Source organism: Equus quagga, chromosome 15 (genome assembly GCF_021613505.1).
Source record: "Equus quagga isolate Etosha38 chromosome 15, UCLA_HA_Equagga_1.0, whole genome shotgun sequence".
In the NCBI taxonomy this organism is placed as follows: Eukaryota; Metazoa; Chordata; class Mammalia; order Perissodactyla; family Equidae; genus Equus; species Equus quagga.
In genome coordinates, this window is record NC_060281.1 from 23648200 (window position 1) to 23670827 (window position 22628).

A 22628-nucleotide genomic window follows, 5' to 3' on the forward strand; every position below is an offset into this window, starting at 1 on the left:
CTTCCAGCTGGGGACAGAAAAATCAAGGAAGGCTTTAGGAAAACGTGGCATGTGACCTAGTCGTAAGCATGAGAATGGTTTATACCGTCTGTGCGATGAAGTGGGAGGGGGTCGAGTACTCCAAATGAAGAGAGCGCATAACAACAAGGATAGAAAAATTTCGGCATAGGAACAGCAGACTAAAAGGCCCCATGTCAAGAGAAAACCAGAGGCTAGACTACTGTCTCTCAAAACTCCAGGCAAAGAAGTTCTTCTGCAGAGAGATCGAGGCTCTAGGTGTTTAGCAAAAAAGTGACCAGACTCCAATAACCCTTTAGAAAGAAGTCTAGCGACAGTGTTTGGCGGTTTAAGTGACCAGACATACCCGTTTTTAAATACCAAGGTTAAAACATGCATTCCAAAGACAAATCTAGGTGTTCTAAAAAATATCTAAGACATGCTGTTCTGTCTTTAATGTGGATAATGTAAGAATGAAATGAATTTTAAATCATTAAAAGCGAAAACAAAAACTGTCTCCAAAATTTTAGGAGTAGAAAGCACTGAACTAGTTTTCTGAAACCTACCAGTTGCAGGAGCTTAGTAAATGTGATTAGAAAAACGGGCACCATATACCGAAGCCAGCAACTGCACTAGGTGCTTCACTTGAGTCAAAACTTATAAAGTCCTGGGGGAAAAATCTTCCTTTCTTCCCCAAAAGAAGTCAGCCACTGTTATGGGGCAGACCCCACAAGTCAGAAACTCATTTTTCCAATCTTTGAAAGAAACTTCTAGATTTCTTCTGAATCTCCACAAAAATAAGTGGTTCTGAGAAATTCCTTATCAAGATATACAAATGCTTTTACCAACTCGGCTTTGCAGCCTAAACTCTCACCACTATGGCCCACTGCCGTATCCTATTTTCCCTCTTAAAGGCACAGCACGACTTGGTGCCTCTGCATATACGCTCTTTTCTCTGTCAGCCATGCTTTTCCATTCTGTCCTGTACAAAAATCCCATCAAGATTCAAGGCCAAACAAAAGTGTGGTGATGTTGAGCCTTCGCCGGAGGCTGTTGGTAGCGCACACATCAGTCCTTCACAGGAGTGGACTTGGCCGTTACTGCGCTAGCAGTCAGGAATTAATCAGTCGTTCGCCTGTCAATCTCCACCAGGCTGGGAAGGTTCTTACCTACCTCTACCTACTTCCTCCCCTGGACGCAGATCTGTGCCTGCTCCATACTAACCGCTGGAGACGTGGGTGTCAATGGAGATTTCCTTCCACCCTAATGAATACCCCACAACACTAAGTTTCTATAAACATCTGCCGAGAAAACGTTAACGTGGGATTAGAAAGTACATTCGAAAAAAATTAACCAAGAGATGGCTGCGGACTGAGCTAACGAGGCAAGCCTGACACGTGCAAAGAGACAGAGGTGAAAGAACAGTACATTCCCAAGGACGGGAAGGTTCACAAGACGAGCAGCGGATGAGACTAAGATGAAAAGCAACTTGTGCAGCCTTCGGGAAAAGGAATGCGCAGGGCTAACAGTCTTCGAGGACGAGGTTCCAGGCACCGAATGGCCGGGCCGTACAGCCCAGGCAAAAGAGGGAGAGCGCTGGGTTGGACTCCAGGACGGAGGTGTGCGGTGCTGGCCCGGGAGCGGGGCGGGGAGGAGAGGAAATGACGAGCCAAAAGGGGGTGGTAACGGCGCGGGGCCGGGGACCCGGGCCGAGAGCGCGGGAGGAGGGGCGGCGGGGCAGGGGAGTGGGCGCACGAACGGCTCCCTCCCCCGCCCGGGGGCCGGCGGGACGGGCCGGCGGAGCGCCCGGGGCCCCCCTCGCCCGCCGCACCTGGGGCCCTGCAGCCGCGGCGCGCATCCTCCCAGGCCTCCCGCCCGACCCTGGCGGGCTGCAGACGGACCCACCCGTCGCTCACGGAGAGCTGGGGGCGCGGGCCCCGCGGGGGAGACTTCCCGGCCCGAGGGCCCGAGCGGGGAAGGTGCAGGGGCGAGCTTAAGTGTGAGGTCGGAGACCGGGAGGAAACGGCTGAGGCCCCGGGCACGTGTGTTACCGGAGCGCAGGGGCGTTCGCGGCAAGCAAGCCCGCCACCCCGAGCCTGGGGCCTGAGACCCGGGGCCTAAGGGTCGGGCGGACGAGGACGCTGCCCCAACTGGCACAGGCACCCCGCAGGAGTCTGGACCCCGAGATGCCTGCCCTCGAGGGCGCCATCCCCGCACGGGGCGGCCCCCTGCAGGCCTCGGCCGGGAGTGCCCCGGGCCGCTCGCAGCCTCCGGGCCGGGGCCACCGGCCGCCCCGCTCGGCGAGGCTCAGCTCGACTCCCCGGGCTCGACGGGCGCCTGGGCCTCTCCTGAGTGGTCAGCAAGACCCGCCAATCGGGGCGCTGGGGCCGGCTCTGGGCCGCTGGATATTGGCTCCTTACACTCACCGTGCCTCGCTCCCCCGGTTCGCTGCCCGCGCTGATTGGCTCCAGTACCGGACCCCGAAACCCAATCAGAGGCTCCAGCCGCCGCTGCCGCCGCCACTGCCGCTGCCTCGCAAAATGGCGAACCCGAACAAAGGGGAATCGGGCCTCCCTCCAACCGCCTCCGCGCAGGCGCCTCTGAGACCACGCCCCCTCGCCCCAACTCGGGGCTCGCCCCACACCCAGCCGGAGGAGCACTGCGCAGGCGTCCCCTGAGGCCACGCCCATTTCTCTGATTTGACACCACCTCAGGCCAAAGGAATACGCAGGCGCCTTCTAGAAGCCCCAGACCCTTCAACTCAAACACCGCCCTGAACATAGTACTACGCAGGCGCTAACTACCTCCTTTGCCAACTGCCCACCCCCTTCTATGCGGCCGCTGGAGACACACCCCTGGGGCTAACGCGCAAGCGCCGTTCTGCCCGCCTCGCGGTCAGCTATGTCGTTACGCATGTCCGGGCCGCGGCTGGAGACTCCGCGGTATTTACCGCCGGAAGTTCGGCGGCCACCACCAAAGAGTGCGGGTTCGGCTAGCTAGCTAGAGGGGCTCGTTTCCGCCCCGCTCCCGGGTGGTGGGCGGCCATCTTAGGCGCGTGCAGTTAAAGGCTGTGGCGGGATTGGTTCCGTGTCTGGGCTCGTCCGCCGCTCCCCACCTACCAGGGACGGATCCGGAGCCCTTCCCCGCGGGGCGGGACTCCCAACGGCCGACTCCTTTCCAGGTGAAGCCGCGGGACGTTGGGGCTTTGGGCGAGCCTCCCGCTCCCTTCCACGGGACTCCAGGACAGGCTCCACGCCCTCGTTGACCCGCCCTGGGGTAGGAAACGGAGAATGGGAGGCTGCCTAGGCTCCCCCCACAGGAAGGAGGGGGCGAGCCCTCCCGGTCCCTTGCCTGCGTCTCGCTGGGCTGGACGGTCCCCCTCGCCCGTGCATCCCTCGTGGTGACTTAAGGGGACTGTGGCCAAGTTCTTCTTTTTTGCTTCTAGGCCAGACCCCCTGGGGAAATACTTTGGCGGGGTGCAGGGAATAGGCGATCGCCCTAAATCCGCCTGGCTCGGGCGGGAGAGACGAGGAAGGAGGCGTGTCCCTGGACCGTCCGGCCCCGCGCCGGTGCCGCGGGCCGCCCCGGAGAGCGCGAGAGCCGAGCCGGGCTTCCTCCCTCTTCCTTGACCCGGAGAGTGTTGCCTTCCTAGAGGCCGAACGAACTCGCCTTCAGCGATGAACGTTGGGAAAATGAATGTGTGTGGTCAGGGCAATCTGAATAGAATATATATAGGCTGCCTGAGCATCTTTACTTCCTTTTCCCTTCTCGTAGCTGAAGATACCCTTACGATCTGGAAATAGCGACTCCGTATCATGGCCGGCAGCCCTAATGAAGATCCTGAAGGAAGCAGAGTGCGTAACGACTGTTAACTTATTGGTGAACTGAAATTCAGAATAATTGAGGTCAAAAGCATAAACACTTTTTAATTAAACCAATAATTGAATTGCTTTTTTTCCCCCCTCTCTCTAGCTGATTTACTTCGGAAAGGCTAATACAATCCTAGGCAGAGACCGTCCATCTCTTTCCTTTTACACATGCTTTAATTCGTGGTAGTTAACTCCTTAAAGTAAATTCCGAGGATTTGGCTTTAAATCTTGAGGGGCAGGGGCGGGGTAGTGGTGGGGGACACAGTAAAGGAAAGTGAAAGAAACAGCTAAGTATTTTTCTGTATCTAATAAAACATTTTGTTCCCTTTTGCACGTTTTAGATCACTTACGTGAAAGGAGACCTTTTTGCATGCCCCAAAACAGACTCTTTAGCCCACTGTATCAGTGAGGATTGTCGAATGGGCGCTGGGATCGCTGTCCTCTTCAAGAAGAAATTTGGAGGAGTGCAGGAGCTCATAAGTCAACGTGAGTTGTGGAAACAGCTTAACTCCTGCGCCCTGGCTAGAGCATCTCTTGGTCTCCTGTTGTACTTTAATTATTAAATAAGATAATATACGTGCAAAGAAGGGGTTCCTGACCACTTAGGACTTTTAACTCTACAGACTGTTTCCTCTACAAAGATGGTCTCTAGTTTGGGTCCTTAACACACCAAATCTGAATTCTTGTAAAAGTTCTTAATCTCTTCCACCTCTGTCATAAAACTGTGCTGATAATATTACTCCACTTCTCTGAAACCTGAAGCGCTTAGCAAAGTCCACAGGTGTTAGCTTAGCATTCAAGACTCTCTCTTTATCTGCGTTGTACTTGTTCTTCAAAGAGGAGTTTGGAAACCTCTTCTCTACAGGCTCGTCCCATCACTTTTCTACTGATAGTTTGAAACCAGAGATGCTATTCACATCGCACGTGGAGCTTCTGAAACAGTTGCTCAGAACACAGTCCAGGCTTACTGAGTCAGTCTCCACCGGTGATTCTGAGCCCAGCCTTTAAAAAAGCAATTTCTTGCTGCTTTCTATTGTAGTTATTTGTAGACATGACACCTTCTCTTGATTGAAAACTCTTTAATTGGGAACTTTTGTATACATCTATGTTCCAAAAAGATCATTTTCAAATGAACACACCTTTGGCAAGTAAAAAATGCTGTACATTCTAAAACATTTCAAGGCAATAGACGTTAGTTTTTTTAGTGAACAAAATAAAGATGTATTTGAAAATAGAGGCAGGACAAAAGACGGGGTATGAGGAAAACGTGCTTAAGAAAGCTGGCAATTCAGGAGTACAGTATTTAGGAAGGCTGCTGGGGCGAAGTGTTCTCAGGAGACAGTAAAGATTTTTTTAAAATCTAAGAATGGAGACCAGTGTTTTGGTTTTCTTTTTTCTTTCTACTATTAAATAACTGTTTTTCTTAGAAAAGAAATCTGGAGAAGTGGCTGTTCTGAAGAGAGATGGGCGATATATATATTACTTGGTAAGACGGGGCCAATTCTCAGTACGTTCTAAGGATTGGTGAACAGATGGGCCGCACTGCAGTTGTGTTGATCGTGGTGTTCCATTCTAGTCAACCAAGGATGTCAAAACGCTTCTGATCTCCATCCACTGGTGGTGGCTGTTTGGAGCTCTGGGTTAGAAAGGAGCACGAGGCTGCATCCCAGCTCCATGGGAAAGAGTACTGTGATGCCCACCGAAGGCCTGTGTTCTAAGACGTGCAGAAATTAGGGATGCTTTCCGTGCTTGAATTCCTTCCTAATCGTGGCAAGAGAGAAATAATAGTGTCTCAAGAGACAGCTTGTCCAGAGGGGTTCTTCCCTCATTCTTCCCCATCAAATGCAGTGCCGGATAATCCTCAGCTCCTTTCCTGCCCGCTGCCTCAGTGTGGGATTTTCCCACCGTCCAAATGGTCTTCAGCCCCAGAAAGAGTGTAGCTTGGTGTTGGTGCTGGGTGGCTTACGGCCAGTTCACTATAAGCCTAATTTGGACAGCATGCTGAGTGGGGACATGTTCTAGCCCCTTTGAATGCTGTCCTTAAGACCAACATGAATTCTTGTTTGGAATGCTACCAGTTTCTCTGTTCTTTTCTAGAGAAACAAAAAGCAAGCAAGCACAGTTTCTAAATAAATAGACTTAACAGGAAATTTTCAGGTTGTATGGGTTCTTACAGATATGCAGCTTATCTCTTGGAAGTGGCACAAAGACTTTCACCCACCTTGCTTAAAAACCATAGATGATAGGCACAGCCTGCTAATCTCCTGGGCTTCTTGGGAGAAGGAAAAGAGTATTACATGGCAGTGTCTGGTTTTCTCAGGCCCTATGTAGTCGATTTTCCTGAGGGCCTCCCATAACTGGAAGGGACAGTGTGACATTTGTCATCCTTGCTCTAGACTATTCTGTAAAAATATACGTAATTGTCAGGATGTTGGGAGAGTGTGATGGCTTCTCTTGGGCTATCATTTTGGACTAATGGAAGTTTGAATTTGTTCTTTGTACTCAGATTACAAAGAAAAGGGCTTCGCACAAACCAACTTATGAAAACTTACAGAAGAGTTTAGAGGCTATGAAGTCCCATTGTCTGAAGAATGGAGTCACTGACCTCTCCATGCCCAGGCAAGGAAATCCACTGCCCTAAGTGAAGACTTAATTGATTGGTGGGGTTTACTATCTTACACAAAGACAAATGACGTAAAAGCTTACCCGGGAATATAGACTTAAAGGTGGGCAGATTTCAAAACTTTTAAAAATCACCAATGAACCAGTTGTCAGGCCTTGGGCCAAGGCACACCCATTTCTTAGCCTGGGTTGAATGAATCAGGGTGATGAAAACACACGCCTGCCTCAGCCTGCTTAGTAGGGAGGAACCATCGTTCAGTCATGTTGGTTGAATCCAGGGCATCCTCTGTCTGAAGCGTAGCCTCTCTTCCTAAGGCAGTAGAAGCTAAAGAGCCAAGACCGAGAAATTGTGATTTCCCGCTGGGCCACTTCAGGGTCCCAAACCTGTTAGTCCTGTGTGAAGAAAGTTGCGAATTATCACTGCACTTTAAATTGCATGCTTGTCTGTGGTCAGTGTGGGTTGTAGCCCGAGGATATGTCCTTGATGTAACATCTAAGACCCTAGCTGTTGGGAACTTAAGGGAATGACGTTGGGGGTTCAGTATCCCCTTTGCTTCCTTTCCAGGAAACAGGCTTGCAGTCACTGCTTCTCCTCTCTAGTTTTGAGTCAGTGCTGACCATGCATGCCAGTTTATTCTGAGCCCCAAGTTACTTATGAGTGTGGCTACAGGCTCCCTCATCGTACACTGGTCTTTAATATATTCATGGCTTATGTATCAAAAACTTTTCTTTTTTAATAACAATTTTCTGGGGGACCTAATTATCACATTGTATGAAATTAGCAATTTTGAGCCTTTTTTTTTTCTCTAGGGATGTTGAGGGTCAATAAAAACAAGGTGCCAGGTAGTAGAGTTTTGTGGGCTGATTGCAGCTTCTCACCAGGATGTTGCAAAGACCCAAATTGGAATCAGCGTGGCATTTGTCGGCATTCCATCTTGACTTCTTTTTGCAGAGATCCTGTCCTTTATCCCTCTTCTCTCTTCTATCTTCCTTAACATTCTGTTATCGTAAGTGTATTTTAAAAACACCAACCTTTTCCCATCCACCCACAGCTAGTATTCATCAGTAGCTATAGAGGGATAGTGAGTCTCATGTCATGGCAGGTATACGTTTTTAAATGTAGCTGAAATAATTGGAAAGTGGTACCTTATTAGGCAAAAGAGAAGTGATAGCTATAGGATGATAGAGCTGTCTAGGAACAGCCTTGGGTGACACAACAGGAATTTACTTCCAGACTCCCACCGTGGCTGCCTGTGGGTGTGAGGCCAGATAGTGTTTATGCTATGGGTAGCTGTAGCCTGAAGAAGAGGGAAGGAGCGATTTCCTAGATGCCTTCATCACAACCAATGGAGATGTTTTGTCTTTTTCAGGATTGGGTGTGGTCTTGATCGTTTGCAATGGGAAAATGTATCCGCGATGATTGAGGAGGTGTTTGAGGCAACAGACATCAGAATTAACGTGTACACACTCTGAACAGAGGAGCATTTTGGATGTGTCCACGTTCTCCTGTGTCATCCCTGCTAGGACTGGGCAAACTGACCTTAGCATGGTCAGAGGAAAGTTTCGTGTGAAGTAGTCTGTGTCACAGGCCAGACTCGGGTTGCTGTATTCCCATGGTTCTGGGACTCTGAAGGAGGGATCGGTTGGGAAATGTTGCTCTGATTTTTTTTTTTTTTTCTGCAGGAAGGTGAGGAGTGGATGGCCTGATAATAGGCAGGGAAACATGCTGTTGGGCCTGACTCCCGTTTTGCTTCAGAATGCTACCTGATTTGTTTGGCTTGCCACTAGGTGGCAGCATTGATTCTACTCCTCTGGTGTTTAAGAGAAATTTCAGGAAGGATGAATAGTTCAGTTAATTTTGCATTGTCTGTCATTTGTGCATTTGGTAATGTCGTATGTCATCAAATTCATCCCAGGAGAGCATTATGGGTTTTGTTTAAATTACAAAAACGAGTTTTACGTTGTTAACAAGGAATTTGTGGTGACAAAAATGGAAAAATAAATATCTTTTTGTTGGGGCCCAATGAGGTTTTGTGCACATGTCTGTGTTGTGTTGTTCTGGACTTGGGCGATGGAAGGATTTACCTGTCACTTAATTTGTAAGAGTTAGACAGAGGGTCCAGTGGAAAGAACAGCTAGGTGAGAAATAATAAGAATGGATAAGAGCTGTAGGTTAATATACTGGAAAGGCAGGTTTTTATAATCTCACGGTGAACTCTTCCTCCCTTCTGTCTACCACATAGTTTCTGTGACTGAGTCTGTCTGAATTCAATCATGAAACAAATTCAATAGTATGTAATATGTGCAATTCCCGTCTAAAGTGCTTAGTGCAGAGTAATGACTCAGTAAATCAGTGGTTCACAATAAAATCCATATGAATCATAGAAAAAGAAAGTGTACTTCCTCCAAAAAAAATCTAATCTGGTAGTAGAAGGAGCTGGGCGATGGCCAGGTTTCTTTGTGTTTTTACACTCCAGAAGATTCTGATGTGCAGCCAGCTGGGATCAAGAATGGTAAATATTAGTCTCCTTTTCCTCCTAAGCTCCGAGCAGCACTTTGTCCACTCATGTTTTCATGGTGGGAGCATAAGGGTCCTGGATTTAGCCAGTGGTTCAGTGTAAGAGGCATTGGGAAAGCTAGTGGAGTTTTTTTTCCCCTTACTGTGGTGTTGAGTTAAAATAGCCAGACCTACTATTGATTTTCTCCCTAGAGTGAATCTAGGTCTGTCACAGGACTTGCTGCTTTCCCACGTATAAAAGAAGTGGATTTTAGAAGGGGCTTGTTGAAACACCAGGAAAACACTTGTTAAATAGAATCTTTGTACTTTAGACTTGGGTTCTTATCACATTTCAGCCTGATATGAGGCAGCAGTTTCCAAAATTATTGCACTTCTTTTGTGTATCCGTGGAACAGAAATTCTCCATGTTGCTGGAGTAGGGGCAGTGTAGGGGCAAGTTCTTTGTCAAGCTTTTAGGCTAAGGCTTTTCCTGGAGCTTTGCTTCTGTCCCCACCCATACAGTAAAGTTGAAAGGAAGAAAAGGAGAGAAAGTCTGTGTAAAACTGAATATAAGAGTGGGGTGATAAGGAAACTTAGAATTCAAGTATTTTGCTTAAGTATGCAAATAAATCTTAACACTTGGCTCAAAACACTGGTTTTCTAAGCTTCTACATTAAACGGGTTAAGGGTTAATTTTTTTTCATAGAATATGAGCCTTGATGATTCCTTTAACAAAACCCCGTCTCCTGGAGGACTGGCTGTAAGTGGAACTCTGGGACTGGGCAGGGATGTGATAAAGTGGTTTGTCATTTGCAGATAGTCTTGGGGTCAAATTCCGATGACTTATCACACTTAAAGCCTGGGGAAAGGAGGCATTGCCTGATAATCAGAATGAACACATTATTCCTGGAAACCTGGTTAGCATTTGGCAAATACCCCAGAAATTCACATGTGAAGTTTTGCCTCTATATAAGACTCCAACAGACCTTTTAAGAAATGGGGCTTTTGATGTCATCCTGCCATCACTGAGTAGCACATACTGACTACTCTTACATTCTGTGTATCTGAACGTTGCAATCCTGCTTCCCCCTGTCTCCTCTCTAATCTAGAAGCTAATTGTGGGCCGGGCCCTGTGGCCGAGTGGTTAAAGTTCCCTGTGCCCTGCTTCAGCAGCCTCGGTTTGAGGGTTTGGATCCCGGGCGTAGACCTACTCCACTCACCAGCCACACTGTGGAGGCATCATACATACAAAAAAATGGAGGAAGATTGGCACAGATGTTAGCTCGGAGCTAATCTTCCTCAGCAAAAAAAGAGGAGGATTGGCAATAGATGTTAGCTCAGGGTAAATCTTCCTCAGTAAAAAAAGAAGCTAATTGCCTATTAATAGGCAATTAGGACATTGATACCTTATAAGCAGATTTCCCATGCCTTTTGTTTCACCCTCAGTCACAGTTCTTGTTTTCAGAGAAGGGAAAAGGAATTCAAAAGTAATGTCAGAAGAAAATATTTTACGAAGGTCAAAACCAGGGTGGGAAGTCTGCATGGGAGAGCTGGCATCCTGTGTCGCCTAGAGAAGTCCTGGGTTAAGCCTCACCATACAAAGTCATGGCATGGTTTATAGCCTGGGACATCCCTATTCCTGGGATTTGCTCACTGTCCATAATAACTTGTAAATGTGCAAGTTCCTCAAAAGACCTGGTCACACAAAAACCACACCACTTCTTTTATTAATGTTGCTGTTTTTCTTTCTTAAAAAAAAACAAAACCAACTTAACATAAAATGTGTTTTTGGACATTTTTCAAAGATTTGGCAGACCTTCAGTCTGAGGCTCTTTACCTTAAGCAGCCCATTTGGGGCAGAATTGGGACCTTCAGCCCCACGATGCCCAGTGCCCATATATGGTCGCCATTTCTCCTCTTGCAGCTCACTTTCCTCTTTCCCGAGAGCAGCCTTAGAGAGAGAAAGAGGCATGGCTTAAGTGATTTACAGCATGAGGAGTGTATATGAGGAGTGTATTTTGAGTCCTCGGAGGCCTTGCGCAGTAGGATTGGTTGGTGTCAAATGTTGTCCAGCTCCAAGTGGTGTTAGGAAGTCAGGCATGTCCTGGATGGCCATACATGTCACTGCTGTCTCTTGGTGGCAGCAGGCAGACCTTAGTGAGAGAACAGAAAGCATGTTACCGAGAGCCCCACTGGCCCCAAACAATGACGAGTTTTCTTTTTGAGCTAGGGTTTCTGTGTGCCTTGCTCAACAAGTCCCTGAATTTCTCCTCTGTAGTCTCCTGTGCTTTCTAGTTTACCCAGAATTGGATTTGTTTCATTTTTTGGTGTGGTTCACACAGAAAGCCCCAGAAGAGATCTGCTTTAACTGTTCTCTTGAGTTAAGAGAACAGTTGGGATGGTTAAATCCTGTTCTGTCATTTTTTTTTTTTTTAAAGATTTTATTTTTTCCTTTTTCTCCCCAAAGCCCCCCGGTACATAGTTGTGTATTCTTCATTGTGGGTCCTTCTAGTTGTGGTATGTGAGACGCTGCCTCAGCGTGGTCTGATGAGCAGTGCCATGTCCGCGCCCAGGATTTGAACCAACGAAACACTGGGCCGCCTGCAGTGGAGTGCGCGAACTTAACCACTCGGCCACGGGGCCAGCCCCTGTTCTGTCATTTTTAAAAGATGGAAGAAGAAATGTGAGGCAAGTTTTCTTTAACCAATGCCCATCTCTTGGGAGTATTTTAATTAAGAAGAATTGTTCTTTTTGGCGTTTAGATTATAACTCTACTTCATGCCAACATTTTTTTTTTTTTTTTAACTTGGTGCATTTTGACCTTTCCCTTCAGGAGCATGAGCAACTCAGTACATGGACGCATGTTCATGTGTCCAGATAATACAATTATGTACACTAATGGAAGGAGGCTTATAATGTGGCACATGTCCAATACGATTTTATTTTAAAATAATTTGACTTAGAAATGGATTTTTCCCCTCACAGATTTATCTTTTACTTCTGTTTAGATTAGTATAAGATACAGCCCTCAATTAGCCAAAATTAAAAGCTCTTTTTAATCCCTCTTGAAATGCTTGATTTTTATAGCAAAATCAGCTGCCTAGTTATTTGACTTAATGGAAAAATAAACAACACACACAGATCCCTGAGGACTTGCTAGTTAGGCAGCTAGAAGAAGTGGCCCCCGACTGTGAAATATGTTTAAGAAGAAAGCGTACTGGAGTTAAAATTAAGCTAGCAGTCATCATCCTATAGAGTCTATGTAGAGTTTATAATTACAGTGATAGTACCTACACTGACAAAATCGTCAAAGAATTTAAAAGTTAATTCTGTATTTCCAGAGGTCACCCTTAGAAATCTGTTTTTATTACTACTCACCACCACGCAGAGTGGTGTCTTCTTTTATGTGAAGGGAGCACCAATCATTGTCTCACTGAATTCAGTGAGTGGGTCCTACTCTTTGTAAGGAATGGCTGAAAATTGTGAGTTCGCAGATTGGCGAATGCTCAGCTTAAGAATCATCAGGCCCCCTGTGTGCATGCCCAATAGCAAACACCTGCCACCGTCAAGATCTGGAACATCGATGTTTCCGAAACGTGTCTATGAAGTGACATCTTCTCTTGAGTATTAAGAGTAAGAGGCACCAAAAATCAATGGAATATCTTCATGGAAGCTGGCTGCATTCGTGTTTTATTAATATGTGAGTTGTTCCAGAATTAGAGCTGGATAAGAGGGTGATGGAGACCCTCTCTCTGTTGCTGGAGGATTTTGATCAGTAACTGAGCCCTTGTAAAGGGACTTTGTCATAGCATTTCTGTGGGAGCAAACCAGATCGGACCAAATTCAAAAAAGGATGGTGAAGGATCCTTTACCCTCTTTCCTGAGGGTAATTGTTCTGTTTCTGTAAGAGTCTAATTTACCCTCAGCAAGAGGCCAAATTGGCCTTAATTGTGTCCTAATTATTTGCTTAAATAGCTAATCTTTACTTCCTGTTCTCCGATCACCTCCTGATATCTGTAGGTGGCTACTTCTTAGCTGCCACCTAATGTATAAATATTGTTTTAACACTTTAAACATTCATGCATAGAAGAACTTGTTGCTGTATTATCCCCAATCCCACATTCAGCCTTCTGTGAGTTCTGCTGAGGTCTTCTCAACATAAGAAAAATGTTCTTGCATTGCACATTCACACAGCAATTATTGATCTCCCTCAAAGTGGAACCACTTGTTTGAAAAGATGAAAGCTGCTCTCGCCAAAAAAAATGTTGAATACAAATCTATTTTGGGAATTTCCAGAGTACCAAAAATGAAAAAAAGTGCTCCTGAAGAAATGAAAAATCTGCTTTTGAGAAAAATGGAATGATAAGATTACAAATGGTGGGAGCAGGGCATCTAGGAGGTGTCCAGGGCTTAGAAAGTCCGGACGCATGTACATGGGGGCATGCCCAGGGGGATTGAACTATCTTCTCTGAGGTTGTTCGGGAACAGGTCCTTGCACCATCTAAATCCTCCTATGGACAGTCAGTGTGTCATCAGAGCTTTCAGATTTCTGTCATCCTTGAGCATTCCAAGTCATGGGGAAAGTTAGTTTCACATAAAAGGGTAGGAGGGAAAAGGATTTAGGGAGAACGATTTAAAGGAAAGAGAAGAGAAGAGGGATCTACTGAAATGTTTTTACAATGAACCCAAAGCAGAGAAATGAAATCCTTCCAGAGGAAAATCAAACATACTGCTCGTTCCACCTGACCTCAAGCCTTCCACCCAAGCCGACAGTTAGTGGAGCGATGGTGCCATGCATGACTCACGTGAGGCTGAGCCCGGTCGCCTATTTGAGGATGTCCGCCAGCTTCTCCTCGTAGTACAGGAAGTTCTCCTGAATGTCCTCCCAGGGCTCAAAGGCCTTGGATTCGCCCTCTTCTTGCTCCACAAAATTCTGCCAGACGTACTCGAAGTCCTGGGGCTTCATGATGCGCAGTCTGCAGCCGGCCTCCTTCAGCTTCTTCAGAGCCGCCTGGATCTCGGGCTCCTCCCACATGAAGAGTCGCCCCACCAGAATGAGCAGGCGCAGATTCTTGGTCTTGCTGAGGGTTTTGATAATGCGGTCAGCGCAGGCCGCGCAAGGGCTGGAGGACACGTACCAGGTGACGTTGTACCGCAGGGCCGGGTCAAAGGCCGGCATGATGGTGTTGAAGAAGGCTTCCTCCGCGTGGGCAGCGGCGTGCTCGTCCTCTAGGTAGCCGCGGGACGCCTGCACTTGGCCTCCCTTGCTCTGCGCCTCAACCACGTAGCAGAGGAAGGTCTTGTTCCTCCCAGAACTGTACTCCACATTCCGGAACTGGAACTTAAAGAAGTTGACAGGCAGCCGCTCCCTGTGGGTCAAGGAGACAAAGGGACAGGGAAGAAGGGAGAATGATGAGTTCTTGTTTCTAGGACCAGCCTGGAGTAGGTAGCTCTCCAAGATCAGTACCTCAGAGCTATATTCATGCTTACTATTAAAATGGGCCTTGCCTACGCTAACACCAGTGACAAAAAGGCATGAAAGAATCCAGAAGGGTTTATCTGGAGGAAAGGAGAGAATTTCTAGTGAGGTGTGCATTCTGGTCACCCCATTGGGAAGGGTCTCCAAACACTCCACCATCACTCCCAGCACACAACACACTCCTACATTTCTAAATCAGTCAATCTTTAACCTGGCTATACGTTAGAAACACCTAGAGACTCCACACACGTCAATGCCTGCACCCAACACCAAACCAATTAAATCAGAACATGTGGGGTGGGGGCAGGCATCAGCATTTTTTTCAAAAGCTCTCCAGATGATTCTAATATGTGGCCAGGTTTGAAAAGCACTGTGCAAATAGTAATTTTACCAAGTAGCAAGCATGTAAAATTTCTCATGACAGCAAGACCAAGATTTTGCAAAACATTTGATGCTTTCATTTCTCCTCCTTGTCACTCATGTACATTGCATCTTAGATATGGAATGGCCTACAACTTGCAGTCCCATGCTCTCCTAGTGACTTTTTCTCAGGTCTGTCTTTTCCCTCAAGTTGAAAGAAGGGTTGTTACATCACTATCCAAGAAACTTTATCTTTGAGGTCAGACTGTCTAAGGGCATCTTGATATGATTTAGCTTGTATATAGTATTGAGTCATTTCAAAATTGTAAAAGACTTGGCCTTTGCCCTCCAGATGCTTGTAATCTAGCAGCTAGATTGTAGCTAGACAAGATAAGATAGCTGAGACTACTAGAAGTCTGCTAAAAATGAGCAGGTAGAGTGGAGGACATATGATAAAGGTTCTCCTTGATTCAGGAGGTAAGAGAATTGTTACATGTTCTTAAGTAAAGAAAGGCACAATAAAATGATGTGCCCGGAACAGTGGCTTTAAGCAGATAGAGTGAAGCTGGGGAAAAGCCTAAAATTTAGAAAGCCCCCTTGGTGTCTGAGGACACCAGACTTGGTGATGAATATGCCCAGTGGCTTCAAAGGGGTGGTGGATAATTAAGAAACGAAAGCAGCAGAAAAAGGCCAGGTTTTGGGAAAGCTTGGTAGTAATAAGAAGAAGAGAAAAAAGAAGAGGTGCTAGGGAGGGCATCACAGTTGAAGGTTGTTTTTATCTTTATGTGGACATGTGTGTTTTTCTAAAATAGGGAAGATATGTGAAGGTTTGAAGGCCAAGAAGAATGAGGAAGCTGTCACAGGAGAGATTGACTATGTCAGAAGGAGAGGAGGGGCTGAATACCAGCTGCAGAGGCTGAATGTTTTCTTTTTAAAAATGTAATCTCCGTGGCTGCCCCTATGCCCTATGGCAACCATTAACTCTGCTGTCGCTTCTCTACACCCCTCCCCTCTCCCCAGAGAGGTCACCTAACTCCCTGGGCTGCAGGGGAATCCCTGGTGTCCCAGGGCCTGGGCTCCTTAGGGCTAAGCAGCAGGTGCCAGAGAGTCGAGGAAACTTGAGCTGTCTCCCTGCAGTCCTCTGCTCGCTCCAGCACCACGTTTTTTCCACCCAACTTTCCATGCTCCTTGCTGTCAAGTTCAGTTTCCACTGTGGAGACGGATGTGTTTGAGGACCCAGCCCTGGGATTCCTTTGGGTACTATATTTAGCTCTCTAAGTCCCTCTGTCCCTGGTTGGATGTGTTTATTATTTACTTAACATTCTGGGAGAATGGATGGCCTGATGATTCCCTTCTCCTCTTTCAGTCCTGCCGGGAATTCACGTATAGTGAGCTCTGCCCAGTAAAACTCACCCCACCAGACCACTCCTGAACTCTGCCCAGTTGCTAAATGCACCTTCACCTCCTGAAGTGGCTTTTGAGCTTACCCTTCTTGCCCAAACCCTATTTTGCTCTTTAAGACCTTTGGCCAGACCATCCCCCTCCCCAAGTCCAATCCAGAGCTACCTGTGTGATAGGTTCTCAGGTGGAACCCTTGGAAGTATTCATCGCTACTTGGTTGGCTTGGGGGCTTCAGCCAGAGCTGCCCATGTGGTCCCTCAGATTTCCTTCTGGAACCTCCAAAAGTATTGCTTCAACCTTGCCAAGTACCGCCCAGACAAGAGTATGAATTTGGCCCAGCATGCAATCACAAGTTGGCTGGATGGTCTGAGACGGCTGCTTCTCTCAGCCCCTCTTAAGCTCTGATGTTTTTCCCTCCTCCACTTTCCTAGGCAAGAGGAGAGGACCCAGAGAAACCTGAAACCCAAGGGAGAGAAAGAAAGTTGACCTCTCTATAAATATCAGTTTCCAACCCCTCCAGCCAGCAGCCCCAAGGTCTGCTCCGTCCCTCGGCAGGGCCTCTGGACTACTGCCTCGGGAAGGGAAGTGCTTTCAAGGGGCAAAGGGAAGTCACGGAAGGTCTAGGCTCCCAGTCTTCCGTTTAGGCTTGCTCAGAGACTGAGCTTACTTGGCTTCTCAATGGGCTTCTTGGTTTTCTAGAAGGAGCGTAAAGGTTGATTGAGGTTCTCTGGGACTCCCACAGGCTGAAACAGTCATGCCCTGGGGGGAAACCAGGAGAACAGAGGTAGTAGAAGTCTGAAATTTCTCCAGGGAGCTAGACAACATGGCCATCTCTGGTGATATTACAGAATCACAAAGTCAGTCAACACTGTTATGACCACTAGTGGAAGGAAGGAAATAGTGACATTAATATCCTGGATAATCACATCATCTTTTTTTTTTTTTTTCTAGTAGCATGATATACCTGAGTAACATATTTACTTATATTATAGTCCTTTACTCTCAACCCCAGCAGATATTTTACTGCTAAAGCGGAATGTGTGTGTGTGTGTGTGTGTGTGTGTGTGTTGCAGTGGTGATCAGGAGAGAGATACCAATGGTAGATTTCTTCACCTGGACTCAGTCACTTCTACAGGCACAGAAACCAACAGCATTATTCCTACTCCCTCCCCCTAGCCTTAGACAGCACCTCTTTAAGCACCAATTCCTGTACTTTTTGCAAACAAGGTCATTCACACTTCATCTGCTCAGAGCCAGGCTGCTGGGCATCACAATTCCCTTGGCAGGAAACCAAGAATCCTAAATCTAAAAGTTGAGAAGATGGTCTGCTTGATGGAGGGAGAAGGGATGTGAGTAAATGTAATCATATATGTATTTTTCTCCTGTTCACATTAAGAAACATTTGCATTTCCTAAGCATACATGTATACAGTGAAAGGAAGCCAACTGGAGGACAGTAGAAGCTGATCTAAGATTAAACATTTGCTCCAAAATAATCCATGGAATGGGACATCTTCTCACAGGGAACTGAGTGTTGACTGATCCAGCTTTCTTCTCTAGGCCTTTCATGACCTGCTTGAAAGAGGCAGAATTGCCTGTTTCAGCTTCCTTTTCCCTTTTTCAGACCACTTTCAAAGTGGATGCTAAGGAGTGGGCATAGCCAGAAGGAGGAGTGTGGATAAGCAGAGAGTTCTATCAACCAGACTTCCTGGAGCTGAGTGCTTGCTCCAGATTTGCAGTTCTGGAAGGGAGTCTGCTGGCGGCCAGCCCTGAGCCCACCCCTTCTCCCTGGGAAGCACCATCTTCACACCTTCCAACAACGCTCCGTGGAGGCCAGGCGGCCAGAGTCAGTGGCTTTTTTCTATTCTTTATGGAGCACTCCTCCCCAGCACGCTCCAGGGTCCAGGGCAAGGGGTGAGGGGGTTGTGGCATTAACAGTGGTGTCGAAGGTCCCTCACTCCTTGCCCATCCCTTCTCCCCTGAACCCTGCCTCTTTTCTGTTCTTCACGTGGCTGAAGTAAACTACTGGGAGCTAAAGAAGTGGGTGAAAAGAGAATCACTGCCTGTGCCACTTATCTCTGTTCCATGATAACCGAGATAACGTGATAGCAGGTTTAGCTTTACGCACAAGCACACACAACACACCAGAGACAAAGACAAACACTCATCGAGGGGTCCTGCCAGGCAGAGCTGCAGTCACTCATCACGGGGGTGGAGGGATGAGGAGACGACGATTCTGGTGCCCAGAGCTTTCCTGTGGCTGCTGGTTCAGAGGAAGCAGGGACCAGCGAAGGTCCTTTAAGCCTGGCGCTCCTGGCCCTCCACACATCCTGAACGCCCCTCCTCAAGAGGCCCTCCCCCATTAACTCCCTATCCGAGGCCTGGTGGAGAGCCCAACATGCTCCCTCATCAGTTCGTTCAGTTCTTCAACAAATATTTCTTGAGTACCTATTAGAAGCTGGTACTGTTCTTGGCGCTAGAGATAAAGCAGTTAAAAGGCAAAGTCCCTGTCCTCGTGGAGGTTAAATACTAGTGGGGAGAACGGGCAGTGAATAAACTATCCCTTTTCAATAAATATTTGTTGAATATAAAAAGACTCCTCTTTATGGCTTTTTTAGACACAGTGTGGTGATTTGGAGTCAGACAGTCCTGGGGGTCACGCCCTACTCCATCCACTAACTTTGGGCAAATTACTCATCCCTCTGAGGCTTGGTTTCCTCATCTGAAAGAGTGATCAGCCTCTCAGGTTTGGGGCAGTGGTCGACACTCAAGAAATTAAACCTAGTAGTGATGGATGGTGCCTTCTCCCGGCCTCACACCTCACCCCACAGAGCTTGGTCTTAAGCACTACCAAACCTTCTCTACTCTTCCTCTTGTTTTCAGAGGGTTCTCTCTTTCAGCGATGTGCTGGTTTTAACATCCAGCTTTCTGAAAGAAGAAAGCCCTGATTTCTAACTTGTGTTGATTTCTGTAAACACTCCCACTACAGAGATTTCAAGAAACCAACATGAAGTCACTGAATGCAGGGCTGGGAAGAGATGCACACAATCGACTCAGCCAGTGTGAGCTGACTTGGGCACACCACCTCAGTTTTAGACCTTTTTCTAGCACTTTCCACTTCATTATTTTGTTAACGTTCTTAGGTCTGCTTTCTATCCTGAGTGCCCTATTCAAACCAGAATCACAACAAGCAGGGCGTCTCTCTCCTTATTCCTGCCTGACTCCCTCCTTGCCTCACGCTGTGTCCTGGAAAGCTGCCAGCTCTTCTGGTAGTTTGTGGCCCAAACTGAAGGAGCAGTGGGGATAGACCCATCCCCTGGGAGGGTCCAGCTGGGAGAGGAGCTGACCCCTTTGCCTCTGGGGCATCAGTAGGGAGAAGGGGAGGAAAGCTCTTCCCTCATCCTGTCCCTGCACAGACACTGCTGCACCTCTGGGCTATTTTAAGCCGTCTGTTTACCCGGAGGGGCCCAGGAGATAGAGCTCCACAGCTGTTACTTGTGGCTGGGAAACACTCAGGGCTCCACCTCCCTCCAGAGCGGCTCTCAGAGCACCCAGGAAGCTGCGCGCTGTGCCTCATTTCTCAGCCTTGGGCCAGGGAAGCCTCTGAGCCTCGCTACCTCGTAGATGGAGATGGGTGGAGCTCTGCGTGGGAAACCTGGGACCCAGAGTGAATAAGGGACCAGTGGAAAGGACACTTGGCTGGAGTCAGAAGACTTGCCACTTAGCGGTTCTGTGGCCTTGGACAAGTCACTCAATCTCCTTGATTGAGTCACTTAGCTTCCCCATCTGTCGTGTGGCAATAATGTGTCTCCCTCTCCTAGCATTGTGTGAAAGTATGCTGTAGTGAGAAAGCCCTGGACAAATTTAAGTGACATCAGGGGTTTTATCCTTTCAAACCCACCACCCTGAGACCCCAAGGCCTGTTCAACTCAACAGCCACAGTCTAACTCTGTTCTGGACCTGGCCTGCCCTGTGCTGGGGAGATCACGACACAGAGTGGAGTGTGTGCACGTGCCTGTGTGTGTGACCAAGGGCAGCCTGGACCAGCACGCTTAGGTGTCAGAAAAGGAATCGAGGACTTTCCTCGCCTGGTGGCCTACACTCTCCCTCTGCCTATATTAATCTGTGCCCTGCTGCTCCTTCAGTCCTTCGAAAAAAGTGGCATTAGCTCTTTGGGCCAGGGCCTCTTACCTGAACTCTTGCCTCAGGAACTAGGATGCATTTTCTCTTAGGTTCTCTTAGAAATCCTAAAGTATCTGAGCTGCAAGGGATCTTAGGAATCAACTAGTGTCACTTCCTCATGTTACAAATGAAAAAACAGGCTGGGACTGGAAAACCCCTTGCCAAGCTTGAACAGCAGTCCAAATTGCCACCCAGGGCTCCTTCTGCCCCCTGAGGGCATCGCACCTCCATTCTTCCAGAAGTTTCTGCTGGTGTGGCCCCTACTCTGCCTGTCTCATTGCTGGAGACTCCCAGGAAGAGAAACTTGGGGCTCCAGAAGGAAACGTGGCCCCACGTATCCCCGTCTTATTCTTTGCTCAGGAACTTAGCAGGGTCTTCTGCTCAGGGGACAGAGAGGGAAGAGGAGGAAAGCTACTTGGCTTCATGCCCGCAGATGACATAATCTGGACAAGACAGAGGGCCCCTGTTTGTACCCCCCTCTTTGGAGCCTCTAGACCCTTCGCTCTGGGTCCTGGCTCCTCCGGGCTGTGGCTGAGGGTGTTGGAACCCCTTCTCTGCCCAGAAGCTCCTGGCCCTGGCCTGTGTTACCTGCACTGTAACTTCTCTGTTTCCCTGGGGGTGGGGGTGGAGGTGGACAGGCCCTGCGGAGATGCAGAAAAGATTCAACAAGAAAAACATTGCTTCTCACTCCGCCGTGGGAAAGGAGGGATCTGTCTCCCCTGTCTCAGGATCTTCTACTCCAGACAGAAGCTCTCAAGAAAGAGTGAGACATAGAGACAGAGGAGAGGCCCACACAGAAGCAGAGAGGAGAGCTGAGGGGGGAGGTCCTTTGACTGGGGCCATATTTAAATGCATCAGTGTCATCCTACCTTCTTAGCAAACTCCCTGGGACTAAACAGCTTCTACTCAGAAAGGCAGCTGACGTCCCAATACCAGGGGGCCTGTGGGGGGGTGGTTCAGGCTCTGAGCTCCATGGAGCTCCTCCTACCTCCCTTGATTAGAGGGTCCAGGGTGTCACCCCGAGAAACCAAGAGATAGACTGCGGGTCCCCTGCAGCCCCTACCCTGCACACCTGTGCACTCTCAAGGCTGCAGGATTGTGACCGTGACCCCTGCTGCTGCCCTCCTAGTTCCCCAGCCCGCCCCACCCCAGTGCACACTCTTCCAGGCAGGAGGACCCTGGCCCACACCCGGCTCTCACCCTGTGACGATCTCGAAGGGTGGCAGCTCGATCAGTTCCTTCAGCTTCTCGGGGTCGTCCAGGTCCTCCAGATCCTCGCCGTTCTGGGAGGTGGGCGCAGCGGCCTCAGGGGACTCTTCTTTCTGGGCCATGGGGAGGCTGTGGCTCAGGAGTCACTGAGAAAGGAGAGGCGGATGTTGGAGCCAGGGGCTGGCAGCAGAATCCCAAGCAGCTGTCAGCAGCTAAATCTGCCCGGGGATGATGGAAGGGGACCAGGCAGGCCAGGCTGACTGTGCTCACCCCCGGGCCCCAGGCTTTATAACCAGAGCCCTCCTGCCCCTCCCCCCAGCCCTCTCTCTCTATCTTTTTTTAATTGAGTGACGGGTGGGTGCGGGGTGAGGGGAATGGAAAATCTGGCCATTAGTATCCCCTATTTATCAGTAGGCAAAGACAGGAAGCTGGCAGATGGGGATATCTTGGCCTGCTCTCCCTCCCCCCCGCCAGCTCACACAATATTCATATTCTCCCCCTCCCTCATCGTATATCCTCCCCTTTGTTTCCCACTCAACTTTCCCAGCTCCACTGGGGGGTTGTGGAAGGGGCCCAGGGCGGCCATCCTCTCAGAGGTTTAAGCAGGAGGAGGCTTGTGCTGGAAGCGGGTGGTGGCAGCAAAGAGACCTAGGCCAGTTTGGTGGGGGAAACTTGGGGTCAGGAAAGGAGGGTCCTGGGATGGCCCAGGTCAGAACTGCTGATCTAGAAAGAAACTGGGAGTTGTTCCTCAAAGGGAGCGGATGCTGATTTGCCTGTTACAGACACATAATGCCGTGTCAAATCGACTGGGAGCCTCCAATGGCAACAATGCTGTCATTTACTAAGCTTTGAGTTTTGGAAATAGGCCAGGCAGTGGGTTTAGTGGTTTACACGTGGAATTGGACTTAATGCTCTCACCAGCCCTGGGGGACAATGTGTATTATCCTCATGTTACACGCAAGGAAACTGAGGCTCACGGAAGGTTCAGGGCCTTGCTTAAGGTCATAGGCCCC

The 22628-nt window shown here is 48.4% G+C and overlaps 3 protein-coding genes across 14 annotated transcripts in view; 1 reads left to right on the plus strand and 2 right to left on the minus strand.

The window, feature by feature from the left end:
* NFYA (nuclear transcription factor Y subunit alpha) overlaps window positions 1-2823 on the minus strand; it is a 34065-nt gene extending 31242 nt beyond the window's left edge. For 7 of the 10 annotated variants that reach the window (XM_046639469.1, XM_046639467.1, XM_046639465.1 and 4 more), the window contains exon 1: window positions 1903-2417. Coding sequence is in view for 2 of the 10 variants with exons in the window: in XM_046639460.1 (XP_046495416.1) it covers window positions 2424-2687 (264 nt within the window). In the remaining 8 variants the exon portion in view is untranslated. The other 3 variants (XM_046639460.1, XM_046639459.1, XM_046639462.1) reach the window with 2 other exon arrangements.
* OARD1 (O-acyl-ADP-ribose deacylase 1) lies at window positions 1453-8515 on the plus strand. 3 transcript variants are annotated; one of them, XM_046639472.1, is made up of 6 exons: window positions 1453-1616; window positions 3772-3851; window positions 4208-4352; window positions 5294-5352; window positions 6373-6485; window positions 7859-8515. In XM_046639472.1, the coding sequence occupies exons 2-6, from the start codon at window positions 3813-3815 to the stop codon at window positions 7959-7961; spliced, it is 459 nt and encodes a 152-aa protein (XP_046495428.1). In that variant the 5' UTR covers window positions 1453-1616; window positions 3772-3812; the 3' UTR covers window positions 7962-8515. The 3 variants fall into 3 exon arrangements, with proteins under 3 accessions (XP_046495428.1, XP_046495426.1, XP_046495427.1); XM_046639470.1 differs by lacking the exon at window positions 1453-1616 and adding an exon at window positions 3026-3178; XM_046639471.1 differs by lacking the exon at window positions 1453-1616 and adding an exon at window positions 3034-3273.
* A 2178-nt stretch (window positions 8516-10693) lies between these two features.
* APOBEC2 (apolipoprotein B mRNA editing enzyme catalytic subunit 2) lies at window positions 10694-21873 on the minus strand. Its single transcript, XM_046640591.1, has 3 exons — window positions 21607-21873; window positions 13791-14354; window positions 10694-11138 (listed from the first exon to the last, which is right to left on the minus strand). Exons 1-2 carry the CDS (start codon window positions 21735-21737, stop codon window positions 13811-13813), a joined length of 675 nt encoding a protein of 224 aa, XP_046496547.1. The 5' UTR covers window positions 21738-21873; the 3' UTR covers window positions 10694-11138; window positions 13791-13810.
* Window positions 21874-22628: the final 755 nt, after the last annotated feature.